Source organism: Vidua macroura, chromosome 3, assembly GCF_024509145.1.
Source record: "Vidua macroura isolate BioBank_ID:100142 chromosome 3, ASM2450914v1, whole genome shotgun sequence".
NCBI classification, from domain to species: domain Eukaryota; kingdom Metazoa; phylum Chordata; class Aves; order Passeriformes; family Viduidae; genus Vidua; species Vidua macroura.
The window spans coordinates 57,547,183-57,567,973 of record NC_071573.1 but is presented as its reverse complement, the minus strand read 5'-3'; the positions used below and the strand labels follow the sequence as shown (position 1 = coordinate 57,567,973).

The following is a 20,791-nucleotide window of genomic DNA, read 5'->3' as shown; positions in this document are numbered from 1 at the left end:
AAGAAGTTACAAAGTGAGAAATAAAGAAGCAAGCATCTTACAGGAAAACCTTAAGATGTTATCATTCTGTTAAGCTTTGTGTAGATAGCTCTTCAAAGCACATTCACTGCATTGTGCCTGAAGAATGACCTAGTGACATACTTTTAGGGCCATCTCTCCTGTAATTTTAAAATGGGACTCCCCAAAAGTCAATTCAGTATTACATGTGAAGAACGGGAGCTGATGTGTTTAATCCTTTATTATATCAGAATTATACTTTCTAGTTTGAAAGGAGGTTGTCAAGTAGATTCACATTGAAAAAAATGGATTATTTTCTTGTCAAAACATGGGTAATACTTAGTACCTGTAAGAAAACAGAATTTTGCTTCAGTCATCTAGATTCAGTCAGTCATTATTTCAGCATGTCATCTTTAATGTAGTCTGTGTGTGAACCACATCATGCCTTTTTACGAGAGCTGCTATCATGCAATTTTATTGTAAAAGAAGTGAGCATTGGTCTGTCTAGGTATAATTAGGAGTAGAAAAGTTGTTTGCAAAAGTGAGGTTAAGAAGTATGAGAGTGGTTCAGCTGGAGTGCTGAATGGGAGTTTCCTTTTCAGGTTGAAAAAGAACTTCTTTTGGCCACAGTGTGCTTTTCCTTAGAGCCAACACTTGAGCTTCAAACTCTTAGACATCTCTTAGCTATTTGCTCTCCTAGTTTTGCTGTCTTGGTAAGACCAAGACTCTTGTTATGGGCAGGAAAATACATCTTGTATTGTGAGCATGAAAGAACAGGAGACCAGGCACACGGATCCCATAAGAGGAGAGGAGAGGGAAGCTGCATGAGTGTTTCTAATGATGATGATGATGTATTTCCACTTCAACATCTTATGCACATCATCTCTGTTCCTTGCAATTTTGAAATGTATCCCCTGTCTGTAAGCTAGAGGAGCAGTTGCTAAAGCGTGGATCATAGTGGCAGGCTTGAGCCCACAGCAGAGGTGTGGGCTTGATTTTTCACGTGCACTGTGTAGGGCAAGTGCGTTCAGGGTGATGTGGCAGGGAAAGCTGGAAGAAACCGTGTAATTAGTACATGCCTTGGTGGAAAAAGTACCTGAAACTAGTCATAGACTTAAAAAATTTTTAACATTTCAGAAAGTAATTAGAATTGCTGTGGTTAAAGTGGAATCTGATCTGTAAACTGATGTGCAAAAAGACTTTTTTCATAAAGAGAGTTGTGAAAAAACTTTTAATCAGATTCCTATTCCTCATCACATCTCTTCAAATTTATATGGCCTAGCTTCATACCCAGGACTCTGAGGGTTGACATTTCAATTTTTAATTTTAATTTTTATTTCAGTTGATCATGCATTTTAAAATGGCTTTTGTAGCAGTCCATTTTAACTATGGGAAAATGAAAATTTTATACAGACTTCACAGCAAAATGGAGTTTCAGTGATCTGTAAGATACAGCTACTTTGTGCCATTATCATTTAATACTTGGCTGGAAAGTCTGTATTGTTGTTTTAACATTTGGTGTTCTGTCTTGGGAATGGGTGGTGCTTCTTAATCTGCTTCAACTTAAATCTTGGTGGAGGGGATCATATTTTGTTATGAGGTAAGGTTGCAGATTATTTATTGGCACGGCTCTTCCCAACTGAAAAAATATTTACCAGTGAGAAGGCAGGATACTACTGGACTATTGGCTTACTTTGTCTCCAGCCAGTTGCCTAGTACATTAGGGAGGGTTTGGCCTGCTGCTTGTCATTCCTTCCTCTAGCCAGCCTGATGGAATGGAGCCTGGCTGTCCAGGAAGCATGGGGCAGGCAGCCACATGTTCTCCCTCATGGGTATCTCCTTGACCTTCTGGCTATGGCTGCCTATAACATCTGGTTCCTGTCAGATGTGTCCTCTGTGTCCTCTGTCCAGGGACTATGATGCATTTGCTGAGGGAGGCTAATTGTGATTATTTCATAGGACTTTTCCATCTCTCACGTCCATGATCGGTTTCTGATGTGGGAGTTGACCCTGAACACACATGCCAAGGCTTGCTTCTTGCTTTAGTGATTAAACAGGCAATCAAAAGGGCAGATTATGGCAAGAGAGAAAAATCGAAAGGCAAAGGAGGCATGGGCACAACTTCTTGCAAGTGAAACTAAAATTCCCTGATGGAGATGAGATAAATCTCTTCCAAGGATACCCAAAATTGTGTACACCAGTATTTTGCTTTCAGTGGACTTGCTCTCCCAGTTTCTGGATATACTTTTTAAAAATAGTCACAGGGGAAAAAAAGTTCTCTAAAATGTTTGTGATATATATATTTTATTGACTCTGCAGGAACTTCTTCAATAGTTGCTCATAAAATATTGTTTTCTTTGTGAAATAAGGGAAAGGAAATCACACTGGAGAAGGCTTTGAGAAATCAGTGTGTCTTGAACCTGTGGTACAACTCTTTGCTGCCATGTGATGCAACGTTTTTCATAGAGGAGGTGGGGCAGGGCAATGAGATGAAAGGTCCAGCTGGTTTTCTGCTAAAATTTATGGGTATGTGTGATGTTAGCTATCCGAACCACTGTTAATGTTGGCTACAAAAATAATTGTGTTCAGCTGTTAAGAACATTTTTCAACATTAGGGTCGGTAGTCATAGAGATGGATATTTGGTTCCATGGGTTGGTTTCTGACATTACTGTTACATTGAATCAATTCTGTCATAAGTGTGTTGGCTGAACATTCATCAGAATTATTACTTGTTGCATACAGCTCTCAACTTGTTCATCAGCTCACTAAGCGGTGTGCAAAGCTCTTAGTCCTTGTCCCAGAGGCTTTGCATGGAAAGGCATCTTGACTTACAGTATATGATTTATAACTGCTAGAATATGAATTATTTTTTCCTTGCAAAAAAAGGGCTGTGATCATGTAACTGAGAAAAATCGCTGTTTTTCTCTGTGCTGATGTTGATTGTTACAGCAGAGATTTCCTTCCTTTGCAAGGCAAAGTGTGCCTTCAGCATGGTGTTCTTGGTACATGAGGCATTGCAGCATCTTTTTATCCAGAATTTCTTACAGATTTCTCAGTATTATTTGACCTGACACTGGTCCAGCATTATGACTTATGTGGTTTTCTAGGAGTGGCATGTAAGCTGGTATTTGCACCAGACTCAGGAGTGTGACCAATTTGAATAAGGCTGAATGGCTGTGCACAGGCAATCACAGGAGTGTTGCTGGACATGTGACTGAAGCCTGAATCAGCTCATTGCATTAGCCATTTGTCAAGCAAGTAAATCTTCTCCCACACTTCTGGCTTTGTTTCCACATGTAGATCTCTAAGGAGGGTTAGGCCATCCTTGGGTACTCTGAGGGGAAGATGGAGTTTTTTTAGTTTTCTGACTTTCCGCAGCAGTTACGTTCTTCTCCCCTCCTGGATGCTCAGCTGTGCCAAAAATCTGCTATCCTGACAAGATTTGTAGCTGTTCTTTCTTGGCAAGAGTGTTGGGCAGGGTTGTGTCAGAGCACTTTTGGCCAAAAAAGAAGCTGGAACTCTTGTCAGTCACAAATCAATTCATGGAGTGGCTCACTGAGTTTGTGACACTTGGAATTAATTTGCATTTATCCAAAATATTACCAAAACTGTTGTATTTCTGAAATAATTTTTGCAGTCAGGCTTGAGACAATGCTATGTCTGTGTTTTGCTTTTTTAGTGTCTCTTAATACATCTGCCTCTGGTGCTGTCCATTATCTCATAGTGATTCTAACACTGGTAAAGGACCCTGTTGGAGAGGAAGTGGGGAAAGAAAGGCACTTGGGTCTTTGATTATAAGAATTTTTGTATTAACCATTTTTGCTCCAACATCTACTGGGTTGAGCTAAATCAGGGGCAGTGATTAGCAAACATGAACTGAGAAGGAAAAAAAGTGCTTTAATTGGTATTCAAAGGCACTGATCTTCTCAAAAGGGGTCATTCTGCATTCCTGTCAGCTGGCCTGGTTTTCTACTGTCAGAAAAGTCCGACTGTACTCTCTATAAGTGGCTATTTGCTGTCTTTCAACCTTTCTTTTTCTTAAGTTACTCCAAGTTATTTTGGACTTTAGGACAATGGTAAAACTTTTTATTTGTAAGGATATAGTCCCCATTAAATATTGATACTTACTATGACCTCAGTTGCCTGATCTCACAATTTGTTTACCTAACTTAATTTTAAATGCTGTTCTTATGTTTTGTGGCAGGTAAGAATCAAACTATCAGTTTGGATAGTTTGGATCAGTTTTTGTTCTTGTCTGTAAAAGCTTTGCTCCAAAGGCTATTGCTGTATAAATCTGAATATTTTTAAGATGCATATCCAAGTATGTATTTCTAAGATGAAATGCTTGTTTTGTTTCTGGGGGTGTTTTGGGCCATGCCTAGCTCCATCACGCAGACGCGGTGGTGTTCGGCAGTACGAAACCTGACGACGTTCCTATGAGCTGGATAAAGCCTGGGGCCACCGTTATCAACTGTGCTCATGATCCTCTGTCAGGTAAGGGGTGATAAAAGGGGGGATAAAAGGAATTGCAAGTGATGTACAGTGAGCCTTTGAGTTATGTGTGGCATCTTGGTGAAAAATCAGTGTGGTTAAAAGCTGCATCTCTAGGAGAGCCTTTAAAGGTGTGTGTACAGGGCATGTGTACACCTTTCTCTGAAGTATAAATAGGGAAAAGATGTCAGGTGGGAGAAGAAAGGTTGGAACAGATTCTTCATACCCAGGATGGTTAGATAAGGGATGACCCAATGGAGTCAGAGAGTTCAGAGGGAAGACTTTTGGGTCATCAGATGAGCTATTACATAGTGTTGTTTTGTATAGTGTTTTGCAAAGTGCTGTGAAATTGTCTGCAGAGAGAAGTGCACGAGGGAGTACAGAAATAGTGTATTTAAGAAGAGGCAGAATGTCTCCTGCAGTAATTATTCCTGCAAAAAAGTGTTTGGATTCATCTCCTTCCTTTTCCCCTAATTTGTTGTGGAGGGTGTATGTGTTCAATAATTTCTCAGTTGAAAAAATGTTACAGAATTTTCTTGGGAATAAAATTAAGAAATCTTCCCAGAAGTTACTCTACTGCTAGAATAATGTGTAATAATAATAATGTGTAATTTTACAGCTCCTGTAAAATTCCTTAAAATTCTGTGAAGATCCCTAGATATTTTCTAGATTTTTGGTGTGTTTATGAATTTGACTGCTCAGTATTCCAATGAGATTATGCTGCAAATGAATAGGAAAATGAGGAAGTACATGGATAGCATGACTGGTTAATCTGGGTTTTTTTAAATCTTATCACAAGTGTACTAGATTGACATCTGTTGACCTAAAACTGTGGAAATGGGCATAAAGCTGAGAAAACCTAATTGCATGGGTTTTAAACTAGAGCTATTCCCTAAGGGCAAATGAAGCAGATACTCCATGCAGAGCTAATGCAAGATCAGGCTCATAATAAAGCAGCTGCTGTTCCCATGCAAAGCATGGCCTCAGCAATAGATTTCTTTCCTTGTCTTTTATGATATACTCTTGACTTGAACAGACACTGCAGGTGTGGAGATCTGGGTTATTATTCACTTGATTGTCTGAAAGCATTTGGACATTCATTATCTACCTCCCAAAGCAGATCTCTGATCCTACTGAGGATCTCAAGGGTGGGTACTAAGCCTTTTCCCTTCCTGATGCTGCACAAGTTGTCCAAAAATAATACATGTTTTCTTTTTCCTGGACTAGTGACTAGGAGAATCCTTGCATCTCTAATGCCCATTTATTTCCCCTAGAGATTTTTGGATATAATTGTTAAGTATCTATAGGGCAGGGCTTGGCACGCAGGTCTCTTCAGCAGGTACCCAGCCTACTAGTATGACACAGCCTTACATGAAGGAAGAATGGGGGAGAAAGGGAAAGGAACAGAGAAGAGAGGGAGTGGTGATTCAGCAGTCATACCTATAAATAAATAAATTAAAAGGGATCTCCCCTCCTCATTTTAATCTTGAAGGTAGAAACCTCTTATGTGACAGACTTGAGGTGGTTCTGACAGGGTGGGATCAGCCAGTCTATGCAGCCTAAGTGGGCACCAGGAATCACTGGACTATCCCAGAACTGTGTGCTGCCTGATTCAAGCCTCATTTTCAAACACCTGATTCTCTCAGAAGTGAGTCTGAGCCTTCACAGACCTAAAAGTTATGCAGTATAACTGCATGCTGCATCTTAAGATTTAAATATCTTCATGCCTTAGTTACTCTAAAGAACTATAGATAATACTAGTGTTTCCCTTCTCTGAAAGAGTGCTGTTAGAAAAACTGCATTACATACCACAGTAACATTCATTCCTAATGCAGGAAATGTAAGATTTGGCATAAGCATATACATTTCTTTGCATTCTTCAAGTTGTTAGCAATGTGCTCTGTTGAGTACTGCATTTTTTTTGAAAGACAGCATGAGATTTTTATCAATATAATTTAACTAGAATTCATCTACCAAATGTCTATCTGTCTTTATAGTTATGCTTTTGAGGTTGTCAGAACCTTGGAGAAACTTTGAAATTACAGCAGAAATGCATTTTACCAGCTATAAAAATGTTGGTCTCAAGGCTTACTAGAGAGGTACATGAAACTCAGGTGTCTGACAGGAAGAATGCACTTAGTTTAGTTCCAAGATGTTTATGGAAAGCCCATTGTGGAGTAATTGTGACCTTGGAGAAACAACTGAATCTTATAACTGTCTCTTGACTTCCATGGAATCTGGCTGAAGTGCTTGGAAATTGTTCTGGATTTTTTCTTGCTTTAGAAATGTCCGACTTAACATCTGTGGGGTCACAGGAGCTAAATGAAGCCTGAAAGCAATAATGGTCATGAAGTAACTTTTGTTCTTGCTAGATGGTGACTAGATTTCCAACTTGTGTGGGTGTATATGTTGTCTAACACACTTGCATGTTTTAAAAGCACTCAGAATTTGCAAGGATGTAGTTGAATTGGGGAAATGTAATGTTGTAAATCAGAAGAGTCTTTTATCAGAGATAAAAGTCCTCACTCCAAAGAGACAATTCTTTTTCAAGTTTGGTTTTTTTTAAATCAAAAATTTTTAAATTATCACAATTTTAAAACATTCTGCAATTTTCTAGCAGCGCAACATCTACTTCTGTTGCACTGACAATCTTGGAATCAGGTAAGTACTGGTAGAGTCTTGTAGGAATATACTTTATATGTAAATGTATGGAAAGGAAAATAACTTTCTGAATAAAACCTAAGGATGCCAGATTTATTTGAGATTTGATGTCCAACTCCTTTGGGGTCACTTGAAAGCTGAAGGCCACGTGGTTTAAGTATGTTAGTGGGAAATTCAACCATTTCCCCACCTCTTCTGTATTCTAAGCTACCTGAGCAGACAGGTAGCACCTAACAGCAGCTCTCACTCATCTGTACAGTAGGGTACAAGTCAGAGGAGGGAGCACAATATCTGAAGTTCAGATCTGACCATAGTCCGAAGGAGAGAGTGCTCTTCCAGCTTCCATCTGGAAAATTTATCCTAGGAGAGCTGTTGCAATCCTGTGATTGTCTTGCTAACTCCGCATGCGTGCATGACTTTCACCTCTAGTTTCACCTTCACCCCTGTAAAAGCCTGGTTAGTCATTTGTGGGGTGACTGTGTAGCATAGGCAGTCTGAGAGAAATAGTTTATTGAAGGGAATTGTCTAGTTCTAATATGTATTTACACACATGCTAGCTCTGCCCTGATAAAAATAGTCATATTAAGCCAAATAACATAAAAAGTCAAAATGTTTCTGTAAAGCACAGCTGTCTGAAAGGGGGTTTTAAACTTCATTCTTCCTACTTCATTTGTCTGTTTGGCAGCTCTCCCAGCCTGGTCTCAAAGCAACAAGAGTCAGCTTATGACTGTAATAGACTATTCCAATAAAACTCCTCTGTCTAAATCTAAAGCTGAGCATCTCCAGAAGAAATGGTTGGGGTTTTGTTTGTTTGTTTGTTTGTATTGCAAGTGTTAATGCAAGTAGAAAGACTTTTCAAGCACTTTCTTAATTAGAGTTTAATATGAGAACTGTTGCCTTCAGCTTGGTTAGCTGTGTCCCTGATGTGTAGATGCATACTGGCAGGAAAGTTTGAGAAAGGGTCAGGAAACACATGGAATGAGGCTGAGGGGTCTGCAGAGAGGGTGTCCTGCTCTCTCAACGAAGGATGTGGGAGAGTGGGCTGTAGCTGCCACCGTCTCCAGTCAGAATGTTCTGTGCCCTGCTGCTCTGAGACCCTTGTTGGGAGGTGTGCTTGTGCAAGGAAAAGTGAGCCTTTTATGACCAGTACAGAAGGGGTGAACAGAGCAAGAGCTTGACCAGGTCAGGGTTTGTGCTTCAGTTCCCCTGTGGCAGAAAGGTTAAAGCTGTCAGCATACAGTTGTTATTTTTTATTACAATTATAGCTACGCCCTTCAGAATGTGGCTACGGCCTTCATATGCCCACAGAGACTAGGATGTGAATTTTGAAGAAATTGTGTCTAGATAAAAGTCAATGAGCAACAACAGAAGAACAAGACAGAAGAAGGATTACATTAAAATGACAAAATACTGTGTTTAGTTGGGGTTGCTAATGTATGATTATCATTTGATATATTGCCATTATAACTGTCTCTGAAGTTGAAGTCACTCTGGCTTGTGTAGACTCTTCAGAATACCCACTTTTAATATCATGCTGATGAAGATAACTGTTGCTATTCCAAAAAAATTGCATATACTGTTTCCAAGTTCTAATAATCCTGTATGGTGTTTGTGATCATTTCATTGTTCTCGCCCACTGTAATGTGTGTGTCAAAGAGAAGACAGTCTTAACCATGCTCATTTAGGTGTTCTGTTTAAGAATGTAGGTAGCTTTTCAAATAAAGCTGTGTGAATTTTTTTGTGTGGGTTTGTGTAATATGTTTCAGAGCATACAGTTACTCTCTGATTTTCATAGTATATTCATCATTCTGGGTGATTTCATTTGAAGTATTAGAGAAGCCACCTATAATTTTGTCAGTAATATTGTTAAATTTCAAGTCAACCTTCAGAATTTTTTTTATTTGGACGTAACTTTCAAATACACGTGCTCCCACTCACAGAAGATTTCTTATTTATTAGTGCAATACTTATATTTTTCAGAGAAACCCAGCTATGGTCAGCAGAACAACCCTGCTGCTGAAAAGATTGTTGGTTCTCTTGCAGTAGCAATGAGAATGCAGGTTAGTGTACCTTTGTTTGTAGATTGTAACAATGTTGCAGATTTGTTGCTCTTTCTGTAAGTTGCAGAAATTGGTTCCACAGTTTGTATTTTAACTTTTGTTTTGCTCTTTTGACCATCATACCTGACTTCCATTTTAATAGCAGCTCTTATTACAGGTACTTATTACATTTAATTAGAGAAAGTTAAATTAAAAATCAGACATCTCATAATTCTGGTGAATACAGTAAAGGTTGGCAGAAGCACTTGTGTCAACAGGCTAATGTCACTCACTCTGGTAAGACTGAGAAGATTAATTGTATCTGTCTGCATTTTTGCATTATGATGGATAGAGGGTCCAAAATGTTATTTAATTTTGTATTTAATGTTATTTAATATATGTTATTTAATTTAATGTATGTTATTTATTTTTGGAAGAAGCATGAGTCAGTCAATGAGCAATCAATATCTTCCTTTATTTTCAAGGTGTGAGAGAAGAATAGTAATTCTCCATCTTATCCAGAATAAAATGTCCAACTGCCTAATTAGAGACTCTTCTCTGCCACTTATGTGTTAATGGGGTTGTTCTTTTTGAAATGTGGTCATACAATAGAAAAGTGGCTCTTGATTTGTCCTAAAACCATGAAATGGAAAAATTTTTAAGTCTGGGGCTTTTTTAAGTTAGCCTTTGCTGTAGAAGTTATTTCAACATGCTCTAGAGATTGTTTGAAGTTAGTGTTCAGCATTTATGATGCAGCTGTTGTGTGCTGTTTTCTTGTTTAAAACCAGAACATGGTAAAAAACATGGAGCGATGGATCCAGTCCCAGCAGTATAGGAAGTGGAACCTCCACAGCTTGAAACTGCAACCCCTCTCCCCAGTGCCCAGGTAATAAGTGCTTTAAAGAAAAAAAAAAAAAAAAAAAAAAGAAAAATATTTTTTAAAAGAGCAAGCAAATGTGACAACCTAAAAATGTGCTGTGCCTAATTAATTTTTAATCTTATGTGGACTATATGTTGTGCCATTCTCTTGTATGTTTCATCATGACCATGTGCTTCTATTTGCTGCCAATTTTTACTTTGATGATACTCATTGAATAAAGTTTCATTGAATGAAGACCTAAAGCTGGAAGGTTTCATTGATGAAGGGAGGAGAAGTCTTGTGCAACACCAACAGAAATACAAAAGACAAGAAGTTCCTAATGGCTGAACCTTGATGTAGGAAGGTGTTTAGTTAAGGCTTAGTGATTTCAGTGGCATTTGAGTTTGTATTTATTTTCTTCCCTCAGTAGAAGTACTTTCTTCTGCATTAGACTTTTAAATTCCTGTGTGGGTGTGAAAAACAGGAAGCATATTTATTCTCATAGCCAGAGTCTTTTCAATCAGCTCCTGTCATTCACTTCCCAAGACCCCTGTCTGGGCCTCAGGGATTTCAGGTCTGCCTTGGCACAATTGCTGACACCTGATATTTAAAGCAGCCTGAGCTCTTTACTGTGTTGAAGTACTTTGCTATGTGTTGGTTGTGTTGGGTGACAGAGAGAGGAACCAATGGCTTGAAAGTGAGGAAAGTGTCAAATTTTTTTTGTGCTTATTGATACGCCTGCTTCTGCAGATGCTGAAGGAACCTCACATCAGAAGAAAGTCAGAGAGAGTTGGAACTGCATAGTCTGGAGGATAGGAGGATCTTATCAATGTGTCTAAATACAATGTACAGTAATACAAAGAGAAATGAGGCAGGCTCTTTTCAGTGGAGTCCAGTGACAGAACCATCAGCAGTGAGCACAAACCAAAACCCGGAAAGCTCCATTTGAACATCAGGAAATACTTCTTCACTGTGAGGGTGATCAAATGTTAACACAGATTGTGCATGGTGGTTGTGAAGCATCTATGCTAGGAGACATTCAGAAGCCACCTGGACATAGGCAACTAACCAGCTCTAGATGCCCCTGCATGAGCAGAGGGGTTGGACCAGATGACTTCCAGAGGTTCTTTCTAACCTCAGCCACTCTGTGATTCTGTAATTCTGAATCCTACTGGTGTAATTTTGGAAAGCTGTGACAAAATGTTGTATTTTGATTTACTTTTCACTGTCTCTTACAACAGTTTAATGGGAATGAATACAAATGTAATTTAAACCAGAGATGCCAAAAGAATGAGTTTTCTTTTGTAACCAGGGACACAAGGAGGCAGAAATGCTTAAGCTTCTTCTGAAATTCTAGAATTCAATTTCTGGAATTGAAGCCTAAAAGAAACTATCCTTAAATAAACAATTAAAAGTTAAAGTATGCGATGTCCTGAGGGTAATGGTAAAAAAAAAATCTTTCACAAAAAGGTATTCCCAACCCTCTCTATGACATTGTGTGTTTAGTACATCAATAATTACATAATTAATAAATAATGGGGTGTGTATATATATATATACACACCACAATATAATATATATAGTATATTTTATATAATTAGTAATAGGACCTGCATTTATCTGCTAGCTCTATAGCTTTGCCTTTTTTCTTTTAAATGTAAAAAAACCCTTCAGATGGAAAGTATCCTGTAATAAAATGTAAGCTTTCAGTAATACACCACGTTGTGTAGAAACAGATGGAGTTTTCATTGAAAGTGAGGCAAAGCTGCTTAAGCACTAAAGCTAAGAACATCTGCTTTTTGATTTCTGTGAGATCTGGGCTGAAGTATTTCCAAATATATTGGAAATGGAATGGAAAATTTTCTTACAGTATGCAGTAAAAAAAAAAAAGGTGAGTAGATGTAGAGCCTTCCTCTATCTTTCAAATTTTTTTGCATATTGTAAATTATCACTTAGCATTGTCAGTGATGGACTTCTTGCTTAACAGTTTTCATTCATGCAGAAGAACCACTTTTGCACATCTCCAGCAATACTGAATAACATAACATATTGAATAATTCTGGTATTTCAAATACAGAGAATATATTGTCAGACTAAAAGAGTCAGCTACAAATATAAACTTCTAAAGTCCAGGTATAACCAAATCTTTAATCTTCTGTGTTTTGGGAAAATACATTTAGTAGGAGGAAAAAAATGCAAACTAACTTTGTCATATTAGTCTACATCTTTCTCCTCTTGCTAAATACATAAATTATTCTAACAGGAGAATAGTCACCCTTAAAATTTTCATTTCTTAGATCTTTAAGGGACCACACTACCACCAACTTAGCAAGAATTTTCTGGGACTTGAGTTGTTTATATATTGGAAGTTCTAAGTGAAAATTTAAGATGGTCTTTGCCATGTGATGTTTGTAAGCCATTCCATCTTGTGTTCTTGTTAAATTTTTACGGCTAGTTGTGTTTGAAGTGACACATAAGAAGCCAAAAGTATATCCTTTATGAAAGAGGATGCACTTAGTATGTCTTTGAAAGAAAGCAGGTTCCAGGTTAGTGCTGTGATTGAGTAACTCCTTGTCCTGTAGTACTGGATTATGTCATTCTTTGGGTGGATGGTTTCTGAGTTTCACTTAGCTGCTGCAGGGTGCAAAAGGGGGCTACTAGAGAACTATAAATGAATAATGGAGGCAATCTAGGATTTTTTCAAAGAATTGCAAGCAGTTAAGTTGGCACAGACTGATCATTTGCCGGATGGATGCAGAATGGCCAAAGTCCACACACAGAGTTGAGATCTGGTAGTAGTTTTATGTTCACTGGTGGATATTTAAGGTCTTGCAGAATGTTCGAAAGTTCAGGACGAGCTTCCATGCCACTGCCAGATTCTATCTTAAAAATACTGAGATGAACTGAAACTACAGGAAGAAATTTAGCCTGGTTAGGCTGAAAGTATTTTTTTAAGTTGTTTTTGTGCTAATGTGAGCAATTCAGAGCCCAAGGAGAAAACTCTTCACATCCTGTGTGCCAGGCCCTGGGCTTCCGTGCTGCAGGAGCTTACAGCTGCTGTGTGCTTATGTGGACATAATGGGCAGCTAAGTCAAGCTTACAAATGAAAAATCCATGATGGAGTATTAAATCCAAAGACCTCAGGTTCTCCAGGTCAGGAGCTGCAGATACAATAGTGTCCCCTACAGCCACATCCCCTCAGGGAATCTGTGGCTTGCCTCAGCTGCTGCTTGCCCTTGCTGGAGGTAGTTTGTAAGCTCACTGGATGTCTTGGCTGTGCCCTGTGCTTTAGACTCCTGCTCTGTGGACATTCTTAGTTTAGCTGTGTTTTAGAAGTGCATGAGTTGGTCTTCAAATGCCTTGTTTCCTTTGGTGCCCTCGTGGGGAGCAGCGATGTTGGTGCTGCCCTCGGATGAAAGGCACTGCATGCACAAGCTTTGGGTTTAGCAAATGTGTTTGTGTGACTGTTGGCCAAGGAATGCATGCACTTTTTAGTAAATTGTATGTGCTGAAATATGCTGTGAGGGAGGAGAACAAAAGGGAAAAACAAATCCAGAAACATCTATTCCAGTGGGACATGCTTGAGCATCCAGCAGACACATTTCTAGCTTGATATGAAAGCATTACGTAATATTTGGAATCTGATTAAACAAGAGCTCTCTGTGAGATTGTAACAATTAACAAAGTCTGTACGGGATATTCAATGTTGTATTAGATGTTAGTTAATATTTAGGTTTGGTTAATAAAATGTGAGAGAGAATTGAAAAACTCATTACAATAACTCCATTGTTGGATTATTTGCTGTTGTTTTGTGTTCTGTCGTCGACCACCTAAGCTGAGAGAAATCTCCTGGCTCCTATTTGTTTTCTTTTCCAGTGATATTGAGATTTCCCGAGCACAGAGTCCAAAAGCTGTTGATGTACTTGCCAAGGAGATAGGATTGCTTACAGATGAAATTGAGATCTATGGCCAAACCAAAGCCAAAGTACGTTTGTCCCTGCTGGAAAGGTTAAAGGATCAACCAGATGGAAAATATGTTCTAGTTGCTGGGTAAGAATGCTATGTAATGTCATTAATGTCTGCTGTTTCCACTCTTATTAATATAAACAGGCAACTTACATCTTTTTTATACTCTGTACAAATAAGAATCTTGAATGTTTTCGTCTGTATGTTGCTCTCTTCTGAAAGTGAGCAGATTTTGAACTTTTTTGAAGTAACACAGCTTTTCTTCCAAACTCTTATTACTGAATTAAAGTATATTTTATAAAAGGTCATTTGTTCTAAGATTCTGTGAAATGTTGGTGAGTGGAGTTTTTCTTACTGTTTTATCAGAATTTTAAATGTTTAACTTGGATCTTTAGGGCTGCTTGTATTGTGGCTGTTTATAAACAAACATTAACAGAAGCTACATGCTAATCTGTTGATATTAACAATAAATACTTTTTTTTTATTGAAGAACAGATTACAAAGTTTAAAAAGCCATGTTTTTTTCTCTGAAATGTAGACATGTCTCCAGGCAGGCTTATCGTGCTTGCTTTTCCCACGATTCTAGCAAATGCAATGCTCAGCAGGAATTATGCACTTCTCTTCTGAAGAGCTTCAGGTTTTTCTTGCATCCAGTTACACAACTTTTTCATTCACCTGGTTTACTAAGTGGAAACTTCTACTTGTGAACAAACATGTGAAGGTTTTCATTAATATTTAAATTGCACTGTGTTCTTTATATTCTGAGTTAATCTATTGGTTACTTCCTTTTAAGTAAAACCAGTCAGGTTGAAAATGCAATTTTGGCTGATCCAGAAGGAGAAGGCTGTTGTTAACCACCTTGACCTATTGATTCCTCACCTTGGCTAGTGTTTCTCAAACTGTTTGCTTTACTGCCTTCCTGTGGGAACAACCTGGATTTCTGTTACTGTCTAAGATGGAGCTGTTGTAGTTTGACTTGATGTCACAAAGCTGAGGCAGGCGAGATATGAAACTTTCCTCAAAGCTATGTGATAGAAGTCCAGTGTTAAAGATATTCCTGGAGGATGCTGGAGCAGTTACAAGAAGTTTGGTGTCCTTTGGCATAGTTTTATTTTGGTTTGGATTTTTTTGTGGCATTGGAGAAACAAAAACAGGTTCAGCATTTGACTGAGTTTGAAGAAAGTTGCTGCCATGTATTTTCATGCTCATGATGTCAAACAGCATCAGTTGGTCATCATGCTGCAGACCAATCCAGGCTTCCCTAGCAACAAACCTCTCACAGAAGAAGAGGTTATTTGAAGATGTCTGGAGGTGCAAAGATAGCAAGTTGCAAAGCCCCATTCGGGTGGGTTTTAGTTGTGTCAGATTGAATGCACCAGTGCTTAGGTTTCTTCACATTGCTTTGTCTCCCATTCTCCTTCAAAGAAGGTGTCTCAAGCAGTTGTCATAGAAAGAAGTGTATCTACATGTGGAAGAAATGCAGAAGTCTTGACCAGCAAGATAAAAAGCTGGTAAAAAGCAGAAAATTGTATCCTCTTTTAAAGTTTACATAAAATGTACCAATACAGAATGGCTCAGATAAAAAGGGCTGGGTTTGGTACCTACCCAACCCGATGATGCAATATGTTGCTATTTGTAACATCTCTGAAGTCATTGCATCTTGTGGGGTTAGTGCAAAGCCACACTGCTGCAGTAGGGGTGCCTGGGGAAGGTCGCTACAATAGCGGGAACATTCTCTTCTGAGAGAGTTCAAAGCTTGACTTTGAAATATAGTATGTATAAAATATACATATAATGTGTGTTTATATGCTCTCAGCTGCTCTCCCTTGCTGAAATGGCTGTAGCAGATGACAATGATTTTAAGAAAAGCAGGGAACTCTGTCTGATGGGGAAATGTTCAATGCAATGAAAATCGAGTATCACTGAAGTGTAGAAACTGGGGAGTGAAATAGTATCCTCATTTGCCTTCATTTTCTCCCTTGCCAAGGCAAGGTCAACCAGAACCTGCCGTTTGGATTATTATGTTTGTTCACAATAACCAAAGATACTTAAAAACTCTTAGAATGATGCAGTGTAGGCCTTCAGAATAAATTTTCAGTGCTTCAAAGGAAATATTTAAGATATGTGTTTATACTTATGGTTCCGGTAGAAATATTTGTAATGTATGATGGGAACTTCTTGTGTGTGAAAAGAGCATAGAGTGTGTGTGTGTGTATTCAAGAATCTGCAAAACCTCCAACCTCCATCCATGATGCAGCCAGCAACATTTGTGCCTTTAATTGCACATTCAGATTTAAATGTTTCACAATGTCTAGGAATTTATAAATATTTGCTGCAAATGCATGTCTAGTTTATTCCTGATATGCTAAATACCAAACTTGTTCTAAGCAGGAAAATGCAATTGAAATGTACCTTTTTATCTCTAAGGATAGTTGTATTTATGGCTCTTTAAAAAGTTGCTAACTGCAAAGTCTTTTTTATTCTTTCTAAATGCAAGCAAATATGGCTGTCTCATCCATTATAAACTTCGTATGCTGAAATACTGCAGTTTGATTAACAGATCATGACACCCAAAAATAGAATGCAGAATTTATTTCTTCATAAATTCCATTTACTTCTGTATGGAGACCATTCTTTTATCTTTTTTTTTTTCATTATTGCTTTTTTATTTTCTTTGTCTGTGTTTGGCTTGCTATAGGACTCATGTTAAGACACTGGGGGCAGAGCCACAAGTTATCATGGAGTAATTGGTCCTTGGGCATCAACTGCCTGTAAACAGGATTTTAGTGTGCTAAATAATATGTCACAGGATCTGTTAACTCAAACTGCCTCCACTCATTGCCAGCAGAGAGCATGCAAATGAATGCAGCTTGTACTTGACCTAGGAGCTAAGTTTAGTGTTCAGGGTAACCTAATCATGGATTCAAGCATGTGAATGGCATATGTACAGACACAATATGAAATTACAGCTGCAGTTTGTTAGAATCTATCTCTATGTGTATGTATGTTTCAGTGTCTTGCTTCTAAATGCTCCAGTGTTGTGGCTTTTAGTGGATAATTCTGGAAACTTGTTCACTTCAAAAATGCAAGATGAGGAAGAATAAAAAATGAGAAAACTATGAAATATAATTCTGCTTTTAACAAGAAGTGTGTTGGATTTTGAATGTTGGAAAATTTAAAATCAGTACTTTTCTCCTAACAGTAACAGATTGTTCTGTGATTAACTACCTTTTCAGTAAGGTAAAAATGAAGGAAAACAAAAATAGGTTGTATTTCTTTTTACTGTGTCCCTTGGGCTGCAAGGTGCTTAAAAGCTAAGAAAAAAGGAAAACAAAAAATAGAGGAAAGATACAAGGAAGAATAAGAGGGGAAAATACCCCTGTGTTGATGCCCTGAATTGTTTGACAGTCCAAGGTAAAGTCATAGTTGAGACAGTTGTCATGTACTGGTCATGTCATTACACAGCTCCTGATTGAGATTGTCTTGTATGACTCTGTAGTGGATTATGAGAGTTTGTAATGGAGGATTCCTCAGTCTTTTCCTGTCTTTGTTCAGTCATTTTAGCTTCATAGTGATCTCTGTGCTTTTGTATTTGGAAGCTCCAGTCCCAACCCAAGGATGCCACTGCGACATTGAATGAGGTAACAGCAGCTGCAGCACTTCTGTGCTCAGAAATACATTTCTGACAGTTGTAATCTAGGATGGGAGATGTATGTAGGTAGGAACTCAGTTGCCCATGGCCTCCATAGTCTGCCTTCACAGGTTTCCATGTGGATCACACAAATTAGGAACTCATTAAAATCTTTGAATCTGCTGATACCTATGAGTTGAACAGAGGAAATTTGAAAGAGAATTGTCACATATCCAGTAAAGTTCTTGCTGGAGTCACAGTGGCTGGCGTAGCTGTGAGGAGTTTACAGCTAGTGCAGTGTATGTCTCCCTGTTTGTTTATTTTCTCTTTGGGAGACCTCCTGTAGCTTTCCCACAGAAACAGCTCTGCTGTAAGCTAATGTGAAGTATAACAAACAAACAAAAAGTCTGCATATTCTTATCTTTGTTTTGATATCCATAAAGAGAGAAGGCTTTCCAATGTTATGGAAAACTTACTTTGCCAAGGAGCTGATGACTGCTTGGTAGGTGGCAAAGTTTAAGGTGGAAAATTATTGTGGGATTTCTGTGTTTTGATTGAAAACATACTAAAGAAATTTGAAGAATAATGCAAATGGCTGTTAAAACCTCTTGAAGGTCATTAAAATTTATTGCATTTTAAAGGAGGTTTTTCCTCAATTTGCATAAGGCTAAAACACAGCATTGCACAATTGAGCTAAAGTTAGCCATTGGCAGTTGTAATTTTATACCCATGTGAGCAAGTGACCTAAGCTGCAAGAGTGTAGGCTCAGTAGTGTAGCCAGCAAAAACAGCTCAATGTCCACAAAACAGATTAAGTGGATTATTTTATTTATAAAACCCAATCAAAGTAGAACAGGTACAGAAGGGAAGATATTTAAAATAATCTTTCAAAGGAAAATTATTGGAATAGTATTTTCTTTAAATTTCAGGTGTTTGTTTTTTTTTTTTTTCTTCTTTTAACTAATGTTTAAAGCTGAGATTTTGGTAACTGTTGAAATTAATTAATAACTGTTTAGCTCTTGAGGTTTCCTACCAGTTTAATCAAAGAGTAGAGGTGTGTTTCTCTTTTTGCTTTCTGGAAAAAGGTCTGTCATAGAAAACTCTCAGTGCTTTCTGGTTCATATTACAGTGTCATGTTAGAATAGGCCAGTCGAGTTACCAGAGCATTTTAGTAACATGACACTTCACTGTGTGTTGTTTTCTTCTGTGACAAGTAGATATTATTATTTATGCTACCAACACGCATTCTGGTTGTGCTTTTGTGAATTGCAATTTCATTTCCTTCACTGGATGAAGGCTGCATCTTTGATTTTACTGGTTTCATAAGAGTTGTAAAGAGTCCCTGTGTTGCTGTGCATGCCAGATCAGCCATATGCCATGTGTTGAGCTTAACCAAGTAAATAACTAGGGATGGTGTCTCTGAAATCTCTTGAGTGTGACTTCATATGTCTGATGCTCAAAAATAGAGGTAGCCACAAACACGTGCCCTGCAAATGCAAATTTTTCAGTTAGTGGTGCAGCCATCATGTGCATGGAGTTTTTTGGAAAGTTCTTTACCGGCAACTTCCAGAAAACTGTTACAGGTGTCTCTTTCATAGTAGAGTACTTTTCTTTTGGGTGTTTTCTTACTGTTTTTCCTTTTAGTTTTGTTGTTGTTATTTTTAAGTAATTGATTGCTTCTAGAATTGTTACCTTGTTAAGTCTTTGAACACAGTAATGCCTCAGGATTACTTACACATGCCTTAAATCTGGTTTTAATGCACAGGAATAAGAGGATCAAGTAAATGAGATTAGGACAATAGACAAAAGTGAATGAGATAGTAGGAGAATAAGGGGTAAGGAGAAACCATACTAAGAATTATTTGAATGAGTTTGGGGAAACCAGTGTTAGAACAGTAGTGAGAAGGTAAAACTGGTAGTAGAAGTGAGTTAACCTGGCTGCGGTGCTCTGAAAGAAACAAATTTATTCTAAAGTAAGGATCCTGGGACAAAAAGGAGGTGAGAAAAAGAGTGGTGAGAAAAAAGGGAGCTATCTGTGTGGCAACAGTAAAACCCTGAGGGCTCCCTGTCCTGACAATATAGAGGTTAAAAGTATCCTTTCTTTAGGAACTTGAAGAAAGGAACTTGAACTTTGCAAACTTGAAATTAAAAGAAATGAAGTAGCATTCTGTGCTCTTGCAGTAGATCAGAAGGAAATAAGAAGGCCTAATATGGATAAAAAAACGACAGGGACCAAAACTGCTTTTGAGAATAGATAAAGGATATGCTCTAAATCTCCCACCTTTTTTTTGGCTCTACATAGATGTTTTGCTAGAATTCTATTAATTCCTTTTTAAGTCAAAGAAGAGCGATTCTAGGATAATTAAATAGTCTGAATAGTAAGTTATTGATGATGTTTTACAATCTGATGGTTGGTGAACACATGTTATAAAATGTGGGAGAAAATTGCTAAAACCAAGTGCCCAAATAAGTGGCCCATGGTCACATAAGCGAGGAATTCAGGGAATCTCTTATAGATGTGCTTAACCCATTGATTGCACTGAAACTTTAGTTAAAAGATTACCTTTCTGAATTGTAATTTTTTTTTTCCTAGAACAATATAAAGATGCTGATTTGACTTGCTTCCAAACTGCCCAGATTTTTCCAGACATGTCTATCTAGTGCATCTTTTTTAAAGTAAAAGCCAAGGATCTGATGATGCTGTAAAAGATTTGTGAAAAGTTAACATTTTCCATCTATTTTCTTTTGTGGGACAAAGAAGTGCTTTTGCCAGCCTGTGAACGGACTGAACTAAGCTGATTCTTACAATTACATTAATGTTTTTGTGACATTTGAATTGTGATCTGAGGATAGCAATATCTTGGAAAAATTACTAGTTGGAGAAGGAAGTGTTTCTAATTAGATGTTTCAGCTCAGGTTTTTAAGAGGTCACAGGATAAGGGTTCCCCTTTGAATAGGATCCATGTGCATGCTTGTATTTCCTTGGGAATGAACACTAGTTCTTAACATCAGCTTCAGTAAAGTACTTTTCTGCAGGTAGAAAAGGCACCAAAGATATGAATGGTTACTCCTTGCTAGAAGGGAAGATTTGCGTGAGAGTGGTGTGAATGGAAAAAGGACTGGGGCTTTCTTCTTTTGCCAGTCAGA

At 38.0% G+C, this 20,791-nt stretch overlaps 1 protein-coding gene across 1 annotated transcript in view; it reads left to right on the top strand.

Moving 5' to 3' along the window:
* MTHFD1L (methylenetetrahydrofolate dehydrogenase (NADP+ dependent) 1 like) overlaps window positions 1–20,791 on the top strand; it is a 141,915-nt gene that overhangs the window by 10,519 nt on the left and 110,605 nt on the right. The window contains exons 7-10 of the mRNA XM_053974196.1: window positions 4,381–4,492; window positions 9,131–9,210; window positions 9,978–10,075; window positions 13,925–14,098. Coding sequence (XP_053830171.1) covers window positions 4,381–4,492; window positions 9,131–9,210; window positions 9,978–10,075; window positions 13,925–14,098 — 464 coding nt within the window. The remainder of the gene's footprint in view (window positions 1–4,380; window positions 4,493–9,130; window positions 9,211–9,977; window positions 10,076–13,924; window positions 14,099–20,791) is intronic.